This window comes from Alosa pseudoharengus, unplaced genomic scaffold (assembly GCF_046254945.1).
Source record: "Alosa pseudoharengus isolate Yale_2024_CS ecotype anadromous, Long Island Sound unplaced genomic scaffold, YU_APseudo_1.1 YU_APseudo_1.1_scf_14, whole genome shotgun sequence".
NCBI classification, from domain to species: Eukaryota; Metazoa; Chordata; class Actinopteri; order Clupeiformes; family Clupeidae; genus Alosa; species Alosa pseudoharengus.
The window spans coordinates 5,723,414-5,744,673 of NW_027468609.1; the positions used below are offsets into that span (position 1 = coordinate 5,723,414).

General features: G+C 41.2%; 3 protein-coding genes across 9 annotated transcripts in view; all 3 read left to right on the forward strand.

The window, feature by feature from the left end:
- Positions 1 to 2,727, forward strand: part of zer1 (zyg-11 related, cell cycle regulator) — a 16,209-nt gene extending 13,482 nt beyond the window's left edge. For all 4 annotated transcript variants that reach the window (XM_076283571.1, XM_076283570.1, XM_076283574.1 and 1 more), the window contains exon 17: positions 240 to 2,727. In XM_076283571.1, the coding sequence (XP_076139686.1) occupies positions 240 to 297 (58 nt within the window). In that variant the 3' untranslated portion in view covers positions 298 to 2,727. The remainder of the gene's footprint in view (positions 1 to 239) is intronic.
- Positions 2,728 to 5,537: 2,810 nt separating this feature from the next.
- Positions 5,538 to 8,011, forward strand: LOC143122344 (prostaglandin E synthase 2-like). Its single transcript, XM_076283161.1, has 6 exons — positions 5,538 to 5,641; positions 5,749 to 5,804; positions 6,555 to 6,707; positions 6,846 to 7,046; positions 7,289 to 7,406; positions 7,614 to 8,011. Exons 2-6 carry the CDS (start codon positions 5,773 to 5,775, stop codon positions 7,740 to 7,742), a joined length of 633 nt encoding a protein of 210 aa, XP_076139276.1. The 5' UTR covers positions 5,538 to 5,641; positions 5,749 to 5,772; the 3' UTR covers positions 7,743 to 8,011.
- Positions 8,012 to 8,596: 585 nt separating this feature from the next.
- Positions 8,597 to 20,136, forward strand: odf2a (outer dense fiber of sperm tails 2a). Of its 4 annotated transcripts, none has more exons than XM_076283578.1 (19): positions 8,597 to 9,100; positions 9,572 to 9,688; positions 9,958 to 10,071; positions 10,990 to 11,163; positions 11,585 to 11,772; positions 12,464 to 12,611; positions 12,924 to 13,055; positions 13,382 to 13,456; positions 13,543 to 13,614; positions 13,761 to 13,877; positions 14,400 to 14,585; positions 15,256 to 15,365; positions 15,593 to 15,728; positions 16,050 to 16,160; positions 16,906 to 17,169; positions 17,691 to 17,791; positions 18,175 to 18,337; positions 18,721 to 18,846; positions 19,066 to 20,136. In XM_076283578.1, exons 2-19 carry the CDS (start codon positions 9,581 to 9,583, stop codon positions 19,234 to 19,236), a joined length of 2,496 nt encoding a protein of 831 aa, XP_076139693.1. In that variant the 5' UTR covers positions 8,597 to 9,100; positions 9,572 to 9,580; the 3' UTR covers positions 19,237 to 20,136. The 4 variants fall into 4 exon arrangements, with proteins under 4 accessions (XP_076139693.1, XP_076139692.1, XP_076139690.1 ...); XM_076283577.1 differs by having other exon boundaries at positions 8,597 to 8,743; XM_076283575.1 differs by lacking the exon at positions 8,597 to 9,100 and having other exon boundaries at positions 9,312 to 9,688.
- The last annotated feature ends 1,124 nt before the right edge of the window (positions 20,137 to 21,260 follow it).

Below are 21,260 nucleotides of genomic sequence, written 5' to 3' on the forward strand. Positions count from 1 at the left end.
TGTGTGAAAGGTCTATAAGCAAGTCCCCTCACTCGGTGGCCATCTTGGTAACGCACTATTTAACTGAATGGGGAGGCATACAGGAAGGGGCGGGATATAGGTGCAGACAACTGACATATTGTCATTACAAACTAACCCCATGCATTTCTGTGGTGGAACTTTGAGTGCTGTGTCTCCTCATTAGAAAGTCTCAGGTTGAAGCCCCCCATACAGTTGTTAATGCTCTGTGTGACTTTCAGGAAAGTGATGGAGCAGTGTGCAAACTTTAAAGAGGACCCCATGGACACAAGCAGGTAAATGGTGAGAGGGCAGGAGGTCGGCTGCGCTGGACGGGCCTCTGGCAGAAGAGATCACAGATCACAGACCATCATGGGGTCATGTCCACTTCCCTTCGCACCAGAGTTCTTTATGAGCATCGATTCACTGTAGAGCAAAGCAAACTTAAAAATGTTGCCTCGTGGTCAACAACCTTTTTTTTTTTTTTCCTGGGACCTGACACTGGTCAATCAACACTAGGGAAGTCAAGACCTGGTACTACACACAGATGTGTGTTGATTTGTTTGGGGTTTGTTGTTTTTTTTCCCCCTCTGTTGTTGCACATGGTAAGCAGTATTTTTACCATTCATATTAGCTGTGTGTGTTTTACTTTTCATTTGTTTGATTTGCCTTTTATTTGTTTAAGTATGTATGGTGTGTGTGTGTGTGTGTGTGTGTGTGTGTGTGTGTGTGTGTGTGTGTGTGTGTGTGTGTGTGTACATGCACATGTGTGCAAATACCACAATGTATGGAATCTCTCTTAGGAACAACACATTGGGTGATTCTCATTTTTTCTTATATGTTATAAAAGAGAGAAAGGAAATACATTGGCAAAGAATAGGCTATATTGGCCCTGGGGGTTCTCACGAAGGGCCTTACCTTATAAGCTTAAAGTTGTGCACAGTACACGTTGTACAGGCACAGACACCTGAGCATAACCCTGTGCGAATATTACCGCCAGTCCTCCTGGAAGACAGGACGTGAGACAGCTGATCCACAACCTTGGGATGCTAGTTATACACACAGCGGTCATACCTGGAGGGACTTGTGTCATGAGTGCTGCTCTCCAGGCATGGTCACAATATGATCAGAACGAGGATGACTTTTCATTGTACATATTTGGAGGTAAAGCTTTCTCATGTTTTTTTTTTGTCTGTTTGTTTGTTTTGTATGTATGTTTTTATGACATAATTATAAACATTTATGTGATGCTTTCCCCTCCGATGTGGTTTATCTTTCCTGTTTTCCTCTAAAGGAAGGCATTTGTTCACCAAGTACAGGAGTGGGCAGAGAAGATAAAAATAGGGAGTCTGCTACTATGACAGCACAAAGACAACTTTAACGACCCCAAGCTGTTTTTTATTATTTATTGTTTTTCTTTTCTTTTAGGAAACATAGCAGCATTTTAAGTGTTCCATATCCATGTCAAAAATAATTCACATGCCTGTATTTGAAATTGGACATTGCATTTGTTTTGGGCTAATCTTTCATTTTTATTATTAGTTAACATCCTAAATTATCCACTCTATTAATTATAGATGACCTAAAATATGTTGAATATGATGAATACCCTGTCCTTTTTTCATTCACTGCTGTGTTTTTTTTAACATATATATATATATATATATATATCTTTGGCAAGGAGACTTCTCCAGATCTTGCGTCTCACCTGACAAGACTGTTTTCCCCCCATGTTGAACTACCATGAATGACCATATGAAAGTTTTCATTTGATAAGTGCAGGCAAGTTGCAATATATATATATATTTACTTCATAATAAACAATGAATCTTATGATTATTCTGTAAAATGTTAGTCTAATTTGGCCTCTGTGATTGTTTTTCACTTTGAAAGTCTGCAATAAACCTGTGAGACACTTGACCGTCCAAGCATTATGCAATCACTTACCAAGTGGGCATATAGCAAGGACCATTTAGACTGTTTGTTTAATTATTATTTCTGATCATGTCCCTTCTATAAGTCTTACAGACGACAGAGGACTGTAGTTTGAGACAGACTTGCAAAGAGCAGAACAAGTGATGGGTGTGGGTTTATTGATTTCTTTCGGCAGTGTGGACATTCAGTGTGACGGAATACTAAAATGCACCTAAATGAAAGTATTTTAAAAATGGCTAATGCCTCATGATTTCCTCCAATGTCCTTGTGCACATATGTTTGAAGAAATATCCATTTTATATATATATTTTCCACAAAACACTGGTCACTGGTGGCAAAAAATGACTGCATATTTTGCAGTTCACTGCAAGTGTACTGTTAATTTAGGACATTCAAAACAAGACTCAAGCTTTTATCAGATAGCATTCAAACATCATTCCTTTATGTCCCCTTCATGTAGGGATAATGGGAAACTGCACTTACTGTACTTCAGTCTGTTTAATTTTATATAGGGTGACAAATGATCACATTGTACCAAAGGACAGAACAGTGGGTATTATGTTTCATTTACAGCCTTTTGGCCAGTAATACATTCAACCTTGTGACTTAGTATGGAGAAATAAATGTTGATATACATTGAGGACAACTTGTGATATGTGTAAAACAATTTAATGTCAAAGGTATGAACCATGAAGATCAAATAGGCTAACAGTTCCAGTTTTTTTTTCACTCATATAGGACTTGGAGGGTAAAGCTAAAATAAAGTTCTGGAATAAATTTGATGTTTTTGATTGATTTTTTTGTTTGTTTGTGATCTATTTCCCCCCACTTGATTTAATCACAACTGTTGCAGATTAATTGCACATCATTACACTATTATACATTTGTCAATTCATGCATTCTAGCTTCAGGCACTTTGAAATGGACATCAGTAGATGAAATACCTAGGTGTAGGCTAGGCCTACTATACTATACCATACTATATACTATTTTGTATCTTTCTAGGGAGGAGGCAAGTGACTAAGAAAGTCAATTGCACTGGTCCTTTTTTCCAGTTTAGTGAAAAGTAGGCTAGGCTATGTCCTTGGCCTTCCTTCAGGCTGATCATATCTGGGTCACTATAGGATAGGGTCTAGTCTACCTTATATAGTAGGCTATAAACTGACCTTCAATGTATGGTAGTCCACTTAGCTGTTCCAGTGTCGAACTATCCAAATATATTTAGGACAAATACATTGTAACCTTATACATTTTTTTATTATTATTTTTATTAATTCAGTGGACCACTCCATATACTTCTCCAAGATTGTTTCCCCTTGAAAGCTGTTTTAAAGGTCTATGAATTCTCTGTTATGACACAACCCAGGTTACACGTGGGTAACTGGAAAGCCAATCGACTCTCTCCTCTGCACAACGTCGACTATGGCATCATGGGAGCGAGGTTTATGTAAATTCAAAATGGCAGCATACCGGGCTAAAGTAGTTGGTCAAGTCCAAGCCTCTTTACGATACTTTCGTGCTTTACGAAGCCGGCCTGGCTTGGCTGTCACCGAGACGCATAATGCGCCGCTAAGAGGATACTTCCGGGCTTACAGTACTGATGCTTTGCAGAAAGTAAAGGTCTGCCCCCGGCAGGGCAACTGGGTCTATGGAAGATGTGCTTTCTTGCTGGGAGGAGGGATCGGCTTGTACAGTGCACTTAAATTATCTCTACAACATCATTTTGCAGAGGAAGAATTACTCCACGTAAGCAGTTCTTTTGCTTTGTGAAGTTGTATTAATGTTGTTATTTTCTTTATAGATCAGTGGTCAGCGGTATCACAGTAGAACCTTTTGGCATGTTACCATCACAGTAGTGGGCTGTGTTCCCTCTCCTCTCCAGGGGGCAGCGGGACTCTGGTGTTCCATCCTATCTGCAACCATATCAAGTGCCACAGTGGCTTATGATTTGAAACCGTGCTCTGGCATGTGTGTAGTCTATTTACTTCCAAACAGAGATCTGCTTTATTACTTATCTCCCATAGTACTCATTGGACCCACTACATAGGGTATGTAAGTATTAAGTACACAATACTGTAAGTATACTTACAATTAAGTAAGTATAAGTATATATACTCTTTTGATCCCGTGAGGGTCTCTGCATTTATCCCAATCCGTGAATTAGTGAAACACACTCAGCACACAGTGAACACACAGTCAGTAATCTGCCTGCTACAACAGCGCCGCTCGGGGAGCAGTGAGGGGTTAGGTGCCTTGCTCAAGGACACTTCAGCCGTGCCTACTGGTCAGGGTTCGAACCGGCAACCCTCCGGTTACAAGTTTGAAGCGCTAACCAGTAAGCCACGGCAGCCCCCAAATGCCAAACCAAGGGTGAATGGCAACCATGACTGGACAGTTGTCATTTTATAGCGGGACAAGAGGACCTCTGTGGATCCGGATGACAACACCGGTGTGTTTACTGCAGTCAGCCTGCTCAGATTTAGACCAGCTTCTAGTCCCACTGAAATACTAACATCTCCTCTCATCCTGATAAAAAAAAAAATATCAAACAGGACCGGGGGGAAATGCCATTAGCTTTTGATGAGAATAATGCTGCATTCTGTAAATCAAAGACTTGGAACAGGTGGCTACACACTATCATAGCCAGACCTACATGTAGGGTATTTGTTCAGAAATGGAGACTTTGTCTACCTGATTAATTGTCTGTAAACTTGAATGTCGTGAAAGACATATTTGACTATATGTGTGATAGATTGCTGACTAGTTAATACATAGTTTGAAAATGACTTGGGCTTATAATTGTCAGTCTTCTTCATTCACCATGAGTAGATTGACAGGCCTTGCACTAACCCCCATTCACATTAGCATGACCCCTTTCACGCAGAAGAACATTTCTATTGCCTTGCTGTTTGGTTTACATTTTTGGACTGTAGACTTTGGAATAAATATGCCCTTTGGATGGTAAAATATTTCAAACTTCTGGTTTGAAAATATCAAGGAAAAAAGACAATATGGCAAAATAATTTAATGGTGAGTGCTACCAAAGATCTATAGTTGTACTTCAAGACTGTGAGGTGCCGAACATTGCCATTTTTGGAAAGCATTCTATTCGTTCCTGGAGCATTCATTTATATTTTCCCATGTGCAAATATTTCAAACAAGCAGCTTGATTCAATTCTTAAATAGAGAGTTGGTCTTATTTATATAAAGTACATATACTCTTTTGATCCCGTGAGGGAAATTTGGTCTCTGCATTTATCCCAATCCGTGAATTAGGGAAACACACTCAGCACACAGTGTACACACAGTGAGGTGAAGCACACACTACTTCCGGCGCAGTGAGCTGCCTGCAACAACAGTGGCGCTCGGGGAGCAGTGAGGAGTTAGGTGCCTTGCTCAAGGGCACTTCAGCCGCTTCCTACTGGTCGGGGTTCAAACCGGCAACCCAAGTCCGAAGCGCTAACCAGTAGGCCACGGCTGCCCCTATTTAATATTCACATTCATATTTACGCAGGCATTGGGCGGAACACCAAGGTTAACACTCTACCAATACAAGACATGTCCTCAATGCAGCAAACTCAGGGCCTTTTTGGACTACTATGGCCTGGAATATGAGACTGTGGAGGTCAACCCAGTTCTCCGAAAAGAGATTACGTGGACTGGATCCAAAAAAGTTCCCCTTCTTGTGGTTGAGGGCCAAGAGAATTTGGTAAGAGACTTTTTTTCTTGATGGTGACATATAGAAACCTAATTTTCTACTTTCTAGTCCTCGTAATAGATAAAATAATAAAATATTCTATGTTCTCCCTTCAATAGGAACTGAATGATGCCTCTGTTATCATGAGTGCTTTCAAGACATGTATGATTGATAAGTAAGTAAACCTAAAAATCCTCATAGAGTTCTTTGATCTAGATGAAAATGTAAAGTTATACGTAAAGTGTTGCGTAGATGGCGTAGACTTTACATTTCCATACATATTAATACACACATTGTTAATTAGATCTCTGCTGTTAGACTAAGCTATCGTTAATGGCAGAATTTGGTTTCATTAATGGGTATTGGGGATTTAGCCTCTGTGACTTTGTTTTCATACCTTAGTGAAAAAGAAAGTCATGAGCTACTTCTGGAACTTCACAGACACTCTGATTAACTAAGGAAAATGCTTCTGTTACATATTTGCAAGATTTTCTAGGGGTGGCAATAATTGTGGGCAATAAATTTGAATAATAAATTGAGAATAAATTTGGATTTTTCCTAATTATTTCCATTGTGAGATTACAATAAATCAGCAACCATTTTTAGTCAACTTTACTGAAGGTGCCATAATTCTGAAGGGCATTACAATAGAAAATATTGATAACCGTACAACCCCCTAAGAGCAACCAGAATGCATCTGGTTTTAGTTCCTGCAATCCAACAAGTTTGGCCACTGGCTCAATGTTATAGCCCATTATATGTACCTCAGCACACTCAACTCGCCTCCTTCCCTACCACTGAAGGATAATGCCATAATTAAAGTAAAATGCCAGCCGTGTTTACTTACAAAAAGGGGCAAATTAGCTGTGATTGGTCTCTCTTCCATTCAGCTGTGATCCTGATCACTCTTACTATGACTTTACAGGAGTAAAACGATACATGAGGTAATAACCTACTATCCTGTTTTGACCTCCAAAAACTTATTTGGGATCGAAAGCTCAGAATATACCAACAAGCACTGGGTGATGCTGAATGAGATCGCTATTGAGCTCCACTACCCAAGCAAAACTGCAAGAAGGTAACACCCTAATTTAGTTTTTTTATCCTGGCCTTTACAATATACTGGACATTGTGGACCATTGATAATGTAGCGTACATGTAATTGTTGTATTTATGTTTGTGATACAAATATACCAATTGTTTTTCTGTGTTTTAGAGATGAGGTGCGATGGAGACACTGGGCAGATGACTGGCTTTTGTGCTTACTTGCCCCAAATGTGTATCGCAGTCCCATGGAAGCCTTGGAAGCCTATGAACACATTGTGCATGAAGGAAATTATGGCCCAGTGGAGGGTTTCATCACCAAATATGTGGGAGCATTCACCATGTTCTTCTTCTCCAAGCTGCTAAAATTCTGGTTTGTATTTCAGTTACATTGACAATTGACTTGTTAGTTGTTACTGTGGTTTTATATCTGAGATGCTCTTCATATCAGTAGTTATGCTGTAGAGAAAAATGTCTACAGTATACTCATGAGACTTGTAGTTGCATGTGTTATCAGTTCCTGTATTTGTCAGAGTTGTAGTTTCACTGACTATGTTAAAACATTGTTATTAAACCAATGCTCTGCTAAATGTGTGTTTTTTTTCTGTTCAACAGGTATAGAATGGAGAAAGATGTGAGGCAAGATCTATACAAGGCGGCTGACGAATGGATGACCGCTGTTGGCAAGAAGAGAAAGTTCTTAGGCGGCAACAGGCCAAATCTAGCTGACATAGTAAGAGTCTATCTTCATTGTAGAACCAAGAATTTACTTGCAGGCTTTTCACCACTTAGTTCGCTGACCAAAAGTGCAAAGGATGTTTTCATCCTCTGAATACCTTTATATGATCATGATCAGTGTTTTTATTAACACATTTTCTTCATGAAAATCCCTCACTGGCTTCTCTCTTTCTCTCTCTTTGTCCCCCACCTCTCTCAAAAGTCTGTTTTTGGAGTCATGCGTACAATTGAAGGTCTGCAGGCATTTGATGATGTCATGAAACATACGAGGATGAGGAAATGGTATCAGGCCATGGAGAAGGTGATTCGGGAGCATGGCGGTCAGGACTGATGTTTTCATCACTATGAACTCTGGATCCACTCATCTCACGCTGTACTGAGAAATAACTGTTGATTCTGACAGGCACCAGACACATAGTTTTATATGTGAATGGATAAACTTAAGAGATTGGCCACCTCTAAGTTATGCTGCTTTCAACATTAAGGTGATTATTCTTGAAGTTATTTATTAACTGAATTTAAGATCTGTCACTAATATGCGAGTATGTATGAGGATGGAAATGTAACATGACAGTAAAACCTTTTTTTTATTATTACTGACTCTGTTTAAGGCCTATGATTGGTACAGACATGCTGTATATTAATTGGTGCATGTGTGCAAATAGCCTGTTCTTTTCTGGGGCTGGGTGTTGAGTATGATGGCTAAAAGATCCTGGCCATTGATATAGGCAAGGAAAAAGTAATGCAATAGTTTTTTTTCCTTCTTCTTTTTTGATTGATGCACCCAAAGACATTTCCTATTGTGCCAAATGCTTGATAAGCAAAGCTAGGCATAATTATAAACTCGATAGGGATTTGTTGAGACTAGTTGAATGTCAGCAAGGATTCACACCAGACGCACGAAATGAGGCTATTGGCAGACGTAGAGTGCAGGCTAATGACTGAAAGTCTAATTATTGCACAGTGAAGTAACAGCTTAGGTTGTAGGCTATATTATCAGTACAGGCGAGCATCAAACATTGCTATCAAACGGCGTCCCTTGCAGCAGAATGTATAAGTAGGTATCCTTGCCAACCCACAACACGGGTCTGCTGTTTCCAAGGTCCCCGTTGCTATACACAACATAAAATGGAACGCCAACCAAGGTCAGTGGATTCCTCCAATCACAAGCTCCTGAAGTCATTAAAGGTTTTGAATCTGCCAATCACGTGCAACAGGCGTTCTGCCTGCCGGAAGAGAAGCTTTACAAGACTTTCTGACCCAGGAGGACATGCTAAAGATAAAGTCTTCAATTATTTATATCGAGGTTTTGACTATCTGGTCATTCTCATGGTAAGGAGAAGCAATATATGATGTTATATGATGTAAATGTAATGTCTTTCCGTCTGTCTGCACTGTGCAGATGGTAGCTAACGAATGAGTTTATCAAGCCACTATAGTTTGCCAACAAAGAGAATGACTGACCGATTACATCTTATTTTCTAAAATGGTATATTGGTCAAAAACCTTTCGATTTTCAGACTGGTTTTGCTTCAGTATTAATATGCATGCTATTTTTTCTGAAGATATGTGTATCCATGAGCATTTGTTGCGAGTTAGCACGATATAGCTAACATTAGCTAAGAATAGTTTCTGGCAACCAAGCTGTGGAGATCATCTGAGGATGCTGTGGCTTTAGAAAGGATTCAGGTGAGATTCATACAGTTTGTCTATAATTATTCATGGTAAAGGGTGTAGACGTAGCATTGAAGCATCTTGAAACTAACACTATCCATTATGTGACATGGGCTTCCTTATTAGGTTACCTAGTTCTTTGGTTCACAGCTGTGGCGATAATGAGTGGTCACGTGTTGACATATAACGTGATATGTGTTCTCTCAACTATAAACAATCAACTACACTAGCTCTCAGAAGATGCTTACTACCTATGCACAGATGACCGATGTCATTTACACATAGCACCCACCCATGTGGAATTAACATGTTGTACATTGGTAAATCATAGATAAATGGCCACTGCTTTTAAGCAAAGATGACTTAGTTAGAGATATGCAACATATGTACTATGACTCATACAGAAGTCATACATTCAATTAAGTTTAAGTTAACTCTAGTGAAAGGTTGATGTACCACAATCATCATTGTTCTTTGCACTTACAGAAAAAAACAATGAGAACAAGCCCCTCTTCACCTCCGTTGCATGTGCACGTGTCAGACAACACGCCTGTGCATGTCCATGTGAAGAAGACTCAGAAGACCAGTTCACCCAAGAAGCAGGTATAAGACTGCTTCACTTTTTAAAATGCTGCAGCCATCCTACATCTCTACATCACACTGTACCAGCCTGTGTGTCCTACATGGATTAAGCCTAGTACTAGACTGAAAGCTTTTTTAATGGAGATTTATGTTGAAGTTTTCTTTTAGTCGAGGGCTAGGCTTAATCCATGAAGCAGTCTCTACATGTCTAGTGAACAGCTTCCATTTTGAAACTATCCTTGTGTTTGAATGAAATTAATAAGTTTACTTTGGTTTGCTTTGTACCGTAGACAAAGAAAAAGATGGATTCTGATGGTTTGCGTCCCACGGCCAAGGTGAAGACAAGGGTGCCATGGATACCCCCTGGCAAGGCCTCCACTCGAGTGCCCTCATTCAAGTGGGAGGTGAGAGAAAGAATGTTGCCCAGCATGGCATGTGCTTCAGGTTATATCTTATTGGGGTTTCTGAATGGATGTTCACAGCTTTGGCTGTTACTCATGTGTCATAAACAGGTCCTCCAGAAATTTGGTTATGTATGGTTATATGTTGGTCAGACATGTTTAGTTTGCCCCTCTCAAACATGATTTGCTACAACAATAAGTAACTGTTTTTTTAAACAATAATTAGAGAAGAGGATACATATGATTATTACACGGCTCTTCATAATCCTGCAGAATGCTCCATTCACTTGAATGGGCCTTCCCAACGTTCGGAGGTCTGATATTTCTCAATATTTCTCGCTGTCAAGGAAAATGGGTTTTGTGCTTCATATTCACGTCTTTAATATCAACTGCAAGTAGTCTGGTCACTTCTTGCAATGGAACTTCATTCAAAAGTGAAAGCAGACGGTTGATCAGTCGTGTTCTAAAGAATGTTTGACTCGAGTTCAGCGTGTGTTGCGAACTATTTGTTTCTCAGCAAAAGTCACGATAAAACGGTAACAAATAAATTTAGAATCATATAATGTGGAGGTTATTTTTTCGTTTTGGCAAGTAGCCGTGTAATAAGCGGGATAATGTATAGAACGCCAGTCATTATCGAAAAATAAGGCCCTTCAGGACGAAGCAAGACCCCTCCGCTGGCGTGTCGGGGTCCTGTTTGCCCTGTTGGGACTTATTTTCTGATAATGACCGGCGTTCTACAGATTATACCTGACATATAGATAATTGTTTAAACACTGATCTGAGAACAGCAAAGTACGGTAAGAGTGAAAAGGTAGCTAAAAAATGTCTCATAAATAATTACATTGATTTCCCCACCGAAACCTCCTGTTCCTGTGCTTCAGTCTTTTCACCTTTTACTCTTTTTTTCTCTCTGGTCAGGGGCCTACACACCAGCTGGAGATCACCCCTATTGGTGACCGCGAGCCTTCCCCTGCAGCGCTGCGCCTGGAGGACCTGTCCACCGACGAGGAGGAGGTTCTGCACGGGCGCATCAGCCAGTACGAAAAGAAGATCGATAGCCTGATGACGGAGGTCAGCTCACTCAAGAGTGAGGTGGGTGCCCTTCTGACTGTGCCACATCATTTGGAAATAAACAGCACACAAGGCACATCACAGCACAGGTGGAATATAAGCAAGTATTGAATAATTAACCGTGGCCCACAGCAATGTATTTTGAAAGATGAACAAGGGTGTGTGCTCTGCTAAGCATCAAACTCGTTTCCTTTATCCTTTATATGGATTAAGCCTAGTCCTGGACTTAAAGAGAACTTCAATGGAGAACTCCACTGGAAAAAAAAGCTTTTAGTCTAGGACTAGTCTTAATTCTATTTATGTGAAACTGGCCCATAGATTTATAATGTAGTTTGACAGATGGTACAGTTCAATAATGGCATATAGCTGTCTTTGCTGGAATGAAGCTCATGAAGTGGAATCGTGTGTGTGTGTGTGTGTGTGTGTGTGTGTGTACACCTAGGTGGAGTTGCGCAGAAAGGAGCAGCTCTTAGAACGTCAATCTGAGAGACTCAGTGTTTCCCAACGGGTCATCGCTGAGCAGGAAGAGGAATTGGCTGAAGTCACCAAAGAGCTGGAGGTCACTGAGTTTGAGAATTCCCGCCTCCGGGAGTCTATGGAGAAGATACTGGAGGAGTCAGACTTTAGCAGGTGTGAAAAACTGCTGATAACTGCTGACAAGCTAGCTACCCTGCAAGCCTGTAAGCCTGTGCTTATTAAAGGCGCAGTCAGCAATCATACGTAGTTTTAAGCCCATAAAATTATTTGTCACGTTCAGCAATCATCTCCTCACAACTCGCCAGCTGCCCATTCCGTGAGCACACTGTAAAAAACCCGGCCTCTGTAGGCAGCCCAGGCTCCGGAAGCAGGAAATAATAAAGTGGGGGCAGCATGTCCCCCAAACAAAAACAAAACCCCATGTGGAGTTTCCCTGGGAATACCGAAGGGAGGGGTGAACTACCTCCCTGGGGTGTTTCGTTTAGTTCTTGGTTAAATATAATGTATGTTGTTTTGGAAAAAAAGCAACTGCTAAAAAATATAAACAAACGTGACTTCCTGTGCAATCGCTGACTGTGCCTTTAACACACATATCGTAGATGTGTTTGTTATGACAAGTCAGACATAACTCTAATAGCCAACTGCTTTTCAAATGTATTTGTTTGCTCTGAATTCTTTTGTCTGAACAATCTGTATTCAGCTTAGGGTAAACATTAATTTCAATTTAAGTTCAAATATAAATCTAGAGGGCAGAAATTGGTTGTGTGTTTACCTAATTACCACGCTGCATATGATGTTGCGTAGTTCCCACTGAATTGACTGGCAGATGTCTTGTGTCGTGCAGGCTAGAGAAGGAGAGCCTGCTGCAGGAGAAGGACCTGCTCCTCAAGAAGCTGCTGGAGGCCGAGCTGGACGGCACAGCAGCATCCAAGCAGGTGTCCGCACTCAGGGAGACGGTCAGCCGCATGTCCCGCAGCACCAGCGTATGTGGGGTTTGTCACACACTCTTCTTGTTGCCTACCAAGCCAGAGGGCTAAACACTGAAAGTAGCAGTCTTGCAGCGATCTCATTTGACATTCATTTGAGTTCAGTCCCACATTTCCATGCCTTGATTTGAGCAGTGCTTGTTGATGGATAATCAGAGATGTCTTAAATAATTTCAGACGACCTGTTAACATTCCTGCTTTGAATTTACTATCTCTAAAATATGTTGTGTTATTCAAATTATAATGAATCTAAGTTGTAAATGTTGTTAATGGTATTGATGTAAGAGAGTAATTTGTAATGTTTCTTGGTCTCATCAGGAGAAGAGGCTGTCAGGGTCTGACTCCTCACTCCTGGCTAAGCAGAAGGATCTGCTCCTGCAGAAGCTTGAGACGTTTGAAGGCACCAACCGGACACTTCGCCACCTCCTGAGGGAGCAGCATGGGCGCGAGGTACTCGTCCAACCAGTAGAGGGCAGACTGTCTTAAATACTAAGTAGCAGGTTCAGTGTTTCCCACAGAATTGAATTCTATTTGTGGTGGTAGGTTTGCAGAATTAACTTGAATGCAACAGTTTTTAACTAATTTAGCGCAGCATGGTTATGATGCTAATCAGCTTTAAGCACAATTTAGTACAACCTGGAAAATCATTGTGTGGTGGTCAATGTTGATATTGTGGTGGGCCGCCACAAATAGGTCAATGTATGGGAAACACTGAGGTTGATCAGATCTCAAAGGCAATAAAAGTGATGGATTTGTGTGTATTTTCATGAAAACAGATGGACTCACTACGTTTGATGGAACAAAAAGATTCTTTACTGAAGAAGCTAACAGACATAGAGGCAGAAAATGCGGTAAGTCTTGTCATATATAAATGTTTCTTTACAGAGATCGGTCTCCTTGAGGTGATTTTTAATCCATATTGCTTGTCACTCCGTAGCAACTTCGAGTTAAACTTCAGGACAAAGAAAAGGAACTGGAACAACTCGCATCACTCTTGGAAAATGAGAAGGTAAACAACTCTGCCTAATGAAATCGATATTTGAAGCCTGCACTGTAGACCATGGTTGTTGGAATTTGAGGGTAAGGTGTTAGACTTTCACAGGATTTGAAGGATGTAAATACTAACCTCTCTGACACCACTTGTGTTTTTAACAGGAGAATGCCAAGACCACAAGTGAGTTGTCTAAAGTCCTGGAGTCCACACGGGCACACCTGCAGGGACAATTACGGAGCAAAGAGGCTGATAATAACCGACTGAGTGTTCAGATTAAGGTATAAAAAACAATGTGAATATGTCATTATCCTATTTTGTATAGTAAATTGTAAAATGGGTACAAAGTCAAACATTACTGTAAGATTGTTACACAAAGTAGGAGTGTGGTCACAAAATCAGGGTGAGGGTATAGAGACTCTGCTGTGATAGACCAACGCCTGATACAAGAATATTGGTATGGCCTCAGAGATAAAGCGTAATGGATGCCTTAATGTATGATGTGTTTGTTATGATAAGTCAGACATAAGCCTAAAGTAGACCAACCAAAGTAGAGATAAAGCTTAATGGATGCCTTAATGTATGAATAGATGGATAGAGGTGGATAGATAATGGTAATTATAATGTTTGTAATCTTTCTGTGTCTAAAGATGGTATTAGATGCTTTTGAATAAATATATAAATGACTTTAATAAATAACTGGTATGTACAAAAACCCCTAATGTTTCCAAGCAACTCTTATTGAAATACTTGCATTTAAACAACGTTTGTTTATTTTCTGTCTTCTTTGCTAATTGGTTCAGAACCTGGAGCGGACAGCCAGTCAGCAGCAGGGCGAGATGGACCACCTGCAGGCGCAGCTGCGCGGGCTGAGGGAGCGGGCCGACGACGACAAGGAGGCCCTGAAGCGGGCCACGCGGGCGCAGAAGCACCGGGCAGAGCGCAGCGAGGACGCCGCCGGACAGCTGGGTGCCAAGCTGATGGAGATCGTGAGTCAGCAGAGCCGAGCAGAGCAGGGGACGATGAGGGGGGGGCGGGGGTTTGGAAGTGGGAGGGGTGGAGGGTTCCAGAATGTACTGTCCTCTGCTGACGGATTGACCACAGACTGAAGCACGGGCTGAGGAATTTGTTGAGCTCAGGCAGATTGAGATTGTTAGTGTTGAGATAACAGGCCTTTGAATGAATTGGCAAAATTAAGGATTAAGTGTTCCATGATATTACTGGACCTGCCCCACAGCTTTTCTCCTATCCTATATATTAGGACCGTTGTGTTTTGCGACACTGGGTAGATAAACATATGTTTGATTAACACATTATAAGCCTACAAATGAATGCAGCAGAGTAAAATATTATAACATAGTAATTATAGTATAATTTGGCTGAGCTTGGACTGACCCACACACATTCAAAGATTAACAGAAATTATCAGCCTTATTCCAGCCTTTATGATTTCCATGGAGTTGAACTCTGTTATCCCAAATCTCACATATCCCTTGTATCTTCATTTGTCTATAATAAGACATGTGGTAAGATAAGATAAGATGAGGTATAATAAGACTATTGGTATTCTATGACCATATTATAAAACATTGAGTAAGCAATCTTTGTGGACTGGATCATTGAATCAGCTGGGTCATGTTGTTGGATGGCTCTCCTCAGGAGGCTCAGCTGGCTGATGCCGTGTCTGCGGCTGAGAGCTGGAGCAACCGCCACGCCAAGGAGGTGAAGGCCAAGAGCCAGATGGAGACCGAGATCTCCGTCCTAAACCGGTGAGGAGCAGGCCGTCACCACACGACATGAAATCTTTTCACCATCAGGGCACTTCCTTTGTTCTCCAACTCGATGTTGATTTAGTTTGTTCAAAGCCCATAATGTCTGCATATCTGCAATCGCTTATGTGCATACTTCAGAATATTCCTTTAACATGGAAGATATTGCATTGGTTTAAATGGTCAGTGCAGGTCCTCATCACTGACCCTCATTACTTTTCCTGCAGGCGAATAACAGATCTCACAGAGCAGCTGCAGCATGTGGAGGAGAAGTCGCGAGCGGAGAGAGAAGGGCTTCTGGACCGTCTTCATGGGCTCACCACAGATAGCACTTCCGCCAGACTGGACAACCAGAGTCTGAAGGTGAGGAATCCCCTTTGCTATCTCTGCGCATTTACTTTTTTTTTTATATGTGTTTTTAATACTTCTTGAAAGTCTTTTTTTCCGCATATATCTGGATATGACAGTTGGGATTGATTGGGAGGAAGTTGGAGAGATGGGGTAGGATTGGGAAATGACTGCGGGTTGGACTTGGGTGGTACGGGTGTTGCACCACATCTCTCCCATTAGATACTTTTCTTTCTATTCATTTCTAAAAATGACAGATTGGATGTAACATCATCTGGCATGTAAAAACCCTATATTTTCCATACTTGATCAGTGTGTATGTCTGCTCGGCACCAGGCCACTCTGAACACGCTGGAGGAGAAGCTGTCGCTGTCCCAATCTGAGGTGCAGCAGGTGAAGAGCTCTGTGAAGCAGTACGAGAGTCTGGTGGACAGCTACAAGACCCAGGTATCACACATCCCTCCCCCCTCAAACCACCCCTCCCCTCATTCTGCCCATATGTGAATTAGACTGTCTTTGGAGGTGATTAAAAGCCATCAAGGCCAATCTGTGGCTTTGGTGAGATTCATGTCAAGGTGAGAACAGTGACATTTAGCAGCAAAGACAGACAATGTGTCATTAACAGCTATTTAGGGATGAATGCACAGCCAGAATCTTCTTCAGGACTTATTTGCATTTGCTGCTTCAGACGTGAAAGTTATGTAAACTACACTGGACTGATCTCAGGTTTACTGAGTTATGTAAACTACACTGGACTGATCTCAGGTTTACTGAGTTATGTAAACTACACTGGACTGATCTCAGGTTTACTGAGTTATGTAAACTACACTGGACTGATCTCAGGTTTACTGAGTTATGTAAACTACACTGGACTGATCTCAGGTTTACTGAGTTATGTAAAATACACTGGACTGATCTCAGGTTTACTACACTGGACTGATCTCAGGTTTACTACACTGGACTGATCTCAGTTCAGTTCTGTATCAGTAAAACCATGAGTGAAATCAACTGTGGTCAGAATTCAGTTATGGATGTAACACATGCTTTTAGTGACTGCAGAATAGCTCATGTATGTATCTTGATTCAGTGGGAAGCCTAAGGGAAGGCACAGTTTTTATTAGACCTCTAGGAACATGAACCGAGCACAACACAACAGAACCGAGCGCATGTCCCCGTGTCCCCCCACTCCCAGCTGCAGAAGGCCCGGGCGGAGGCGGACGACTACAGCCTGCGCCTGGAGAAGGCGGAGCGGGAGGCGCGGGCGGTGCGCGAGGAGCTGGACCGGGAGATCGAGCAGGTGAAGAAGGGCCTGCTGGAGCGCCTGGCGGAGCTGGAGCCACTGCCCGAGGCCCTGAGGTGCTCAGAGCTGCAGCTGCAGGAGGCCCAGGACCACGAGAGGGCCCAGGACAGGAAGACCAGCGAGCTGACCAACGCCCTCGCAGAGCTGCGCATGAAGGTAGGGATTAGGGTGCGAGAAGACTGAGTGAGCGAGTGTCTGCTAGTGTGGGTGACTATTGCAGTATTAGGAGTATGTGTATAAATCAAGTGTTTCTGTCAAATAGTTTGCTTATCTAAACATGTTGTTTTAACATTTATGCCAAATGGCTACATTGTTAAAGTGAAAATGGTTATATTCATCCTTAATGCATTATGATTTGATTTTTTTTTTAAGATCACTCATACATGTACCATCATATTAACTCACCACTATAACCAGTGTTGATTAGATTAAAACAAAAATGGTGTTTCTGCCCTTAATCAAAGTGGATCTTGTGTCCACTTATTTCATGAATACCTGAATTGATTCCGGGACAGCACATTCGGAAAATTAGAAGTCTCATCTACTCCCAGCTATCCTTCCCAAATGTCTTATAAGATTACACCAGCTGTTCAAACATCAAATAAATGTCTGCATGTACTCTCTGAGTTGGAGCACAAAATGGCCGCTGTGCTCAGACTGGTGTTTGTGTTGTGCAGCTGGAGCAGCAGGCCAGTCAGCTGGACATGGTGCGGCACAAGAACATGGTGCTGCTGGAGGAGAACAAACAGCTGCAGCACAGGGTGGAGGCCCTGGACCGGTCAGTCAGTCGCCGCTACACCCATCACACACCCCACCTTCACATGGACTTTATGCAAGAGCCAGGATCAGATTACCCTGACCTCATAGGGGAAAACCAGATGTTTGAGTCTGTGCTGAGGGTGTGGGTTTTATTCTGTGTTTCAATAGCTTGCATCATTGGTTTATGTCATTAGTTTTAATAAATCACATCTGTTAGCCTCCGCCATAGAAATTAGATATTTTGAGCAGATTGCAATCTAATTACAATCAGATTACAGATTGTAAAAGGATTAAATTACACTAACAAGTTAATTACATCATTATTTTGAGAGCCATTTGCATGGAGTCTGTCACTGTGCTTGTCTTCTGTTACATTAAAATTCTCTACTCTTTTGTCCACAGCAAGCTTGAGGAGTCCCTAGCCCAGAACCGGGAGCTGATGCAAGTGATCTCCAAGCGGGAGGAGACCATCCATACCAATCAGGTCCGTTTGGAAGAGAAGTCCAGGGAATGCACTGTCCTGACCCGCCAGTTAGAGGAGGCCCTGGAGGACGCTCGGAAGCAGGTATGTATGCACCTCATGTGTGGGGGATGGGATACTTTCAGAGGGGCTAGTTTTCTTGTGGATGGTGGGGGTTTGCCTCACTTTATCTACATTACATTATATTACATTACATTACATTTGGCTGACACATTTTTATCTACACTTTAAAAGATCTGTCTGTTTCCTTTGTCTGTCACAATATAAATATATACTTTAATATGAATGAACTCAATCTAATATGAATAATAATATGATAAACACATTTCACACATCACTTTGTTCTTGCTGCAGTCATTCTTAGTTTTCTCTGACCTGAGCAGCTGTAGACATACCTCAGCAATAGAGAAACACTTTGCAGAGTTTGCTCCAATGAATGCTTCTGTTCTCTTCTGAATGGTGACTAGGTAACCCAGACCAGAGAGCGGGCTGTGTCTAAAGAGAGGTCAACCCAGTCCAAGGTTCTGGACCTGGAGACCCAGCTGAGCAGAACTACCACGGAGCTGAGTCAGCTTCGGCGGACCAAAGAGGAGGTGGGAGATTAATCACCCATCACAAAACTGCTGTGTCATTGTTGCATTCGTTTTTTTGTTGCTACAACATTTCATAACAAGATGCACCACATCGTTTCACATGATTTAGTCGACTAACGAGTTGTATGTTAAGCAGTTGTGACTGACTTATTTTATGTCAGTGTGAAGACAGTTTTGGATCTAATTACTCTGTTTTCTCCTGTTTGCTGTGTCTCACAGGCTGAGAGGCGATACCAGAGCAGGCTCCAGGATGTGAAGGATCGTCTGGAGCAGTCAGACAGCACTAATCGCAGCCTGCAAAATTACGTTCAGTTTCTAAAAGCCTCTTACGCCAGTGTGTTTGGTGACTCAGCACTCACTAGCTCATTCCGCCCTCCCTCCCCTCTCTGAGAGAGACATCTGGGGAAGGGGCACTCAGACACTTACAGTTTACCATAATGCCGACATGAATGCAAACAGACACACGTCCCAGGGCATGTCCTGGGTATAAATGCCTCCAGGGCGTTTTTGAGATTCAGGTTCTTTGTGTCAACTAAAACTTTGTTTACTAGATGTGCTAACCCAAAGGTTGATATGATAACCTTATTCACATATCTTCTTGAAGCAAGAGTGGGTCGATTTTGGGGCTGTGGCCATGTCATATCTCTGTACTTTCTTCATGAATTTAAGAAAACGAGGGTGCTATTTGAAATGCAAACTTGAAACATTTCCGGTTTGATCTCTGAACCATGGGTGTCTTGTTTGGTCTTGGACCCCCTGAGTCCTGTGTGCTGTACTTGTAGTTCCTTCCTGTGAACTACATCAGTTGAAACAAGTCCATTCTGTATTGGTTTTACATGTGTTACTCATATAATCTGTTATAGTTGCCTACAACTTGTATTGTGCCCATATATACCACTCAAGTAAATACTACACATTCTATACACTCCTAACAGTATTTCACAAGCTCAGTTATAACCTTCTAATTTTAGCATTACCTTTGTCATTATGCTATTCAATTCTTTAGTGCCTCTGCTGAAGAATTCCTTCATGGGTGCTACCTGTTTTTATATATATATTATATATATATGTGTGTGTGTGTGTGTGTGTGTGTGAGATACAAACAAACCTAACACATCAGTCAACCTTTCCATGTTTAAGTATGTCTGCACCTTTGCTGTCACTAGTTTGTTTTTTGTCTAATTGTCCATGATGTAAATTGTGAATAATTTATCTCCAGATGATATAACAGTCTGTGACAATAATGCAATAGCAAATTGTATTTTTATGATAAAAGTATAGTATGATAAATGTTTTATAAGAGTGTATAGATTTTTATTGAAATGTAATAAACATGTAAAAAGGCATTTATGGTGTTTTTGTTGAAATTATTTGCATTTTGAAATACAAAAACTAAGAGGTTATTCTTGTCTTAAAAAGAGTTGGTTTGACCAAAAGATTCCAAAGGCAGGAGCAGGAGGTTATTCTGCAGAATAATCTTGTCTGCATTAACTTCACAAGTAAAACAACAATTGTTGGTAAAAGGGCAGATGTATTATTTAATACAAAATGGCATATATGACATGTTAAACATGCTAGTTGAATGACGGAAAAACATTCAAGGGCTGGTATATTTCAAATATATCTAGCTGAACAAGAACAAACAGGGCTATATGTAAAACATTGACCAGTCACCAATTACTATTAAGATGAAATGAAAAACAGTAAGCATAGTGGAGAATGAGTCATCACAACAGTTTGGGTGGGATATCGTAGATCTTTCGGATGTGTAAAATGTGTGCTTTATAAATGAGAGCCTTTCTTTGGTATTGTTTTGCCTTTTGTTGCTCTTCCTTAAGTCTTTTTCTGCAGTGCTGCAATTCTCTTTGCGTCTTCTCCAATTCAGCTTCTAGCCTTTTGTGAGATTGTGTAGCAATCCCAAAACTTTCCATTGCTCTTGATTCACTTGTCTCTGGGTTTTCCTAAAAAATAATAGATTATTAAGGTGAAGTATATGTTTATGCTATGAAGTGTCTTTTTGTTTGTGTGAAATGCACTTAATTTGAAAAAATGAAATTAACTCAAAACATGCATTACCTGTGAATATTCTTCAGCTGCTAAACCTGTTGGAGCTCTTTGTAATGTAGCCTTCTCAAAACACTTTTGGGTGAATTGAATGGCGTTCTCCTCTGGCATGTGTGTAATTTCTTTATCTGTATCGTCATTCCATTCTCTGAGACATTCAAGTTCTTTGTGAGAAAGTCTGTAAAGGAAAAATAAACATTGTTTTTGGTTACCTATTTTGATCAGAAAATCATGATCATAGCTTATGGCCAATATGCAACTGCCCTTTTTGAATGAATTTAAACTACTTACCCCTGGCAGGTTACTCTGTCGTGCCTATCATTTCCGTCCTCATTTGAGACACTGTAGGA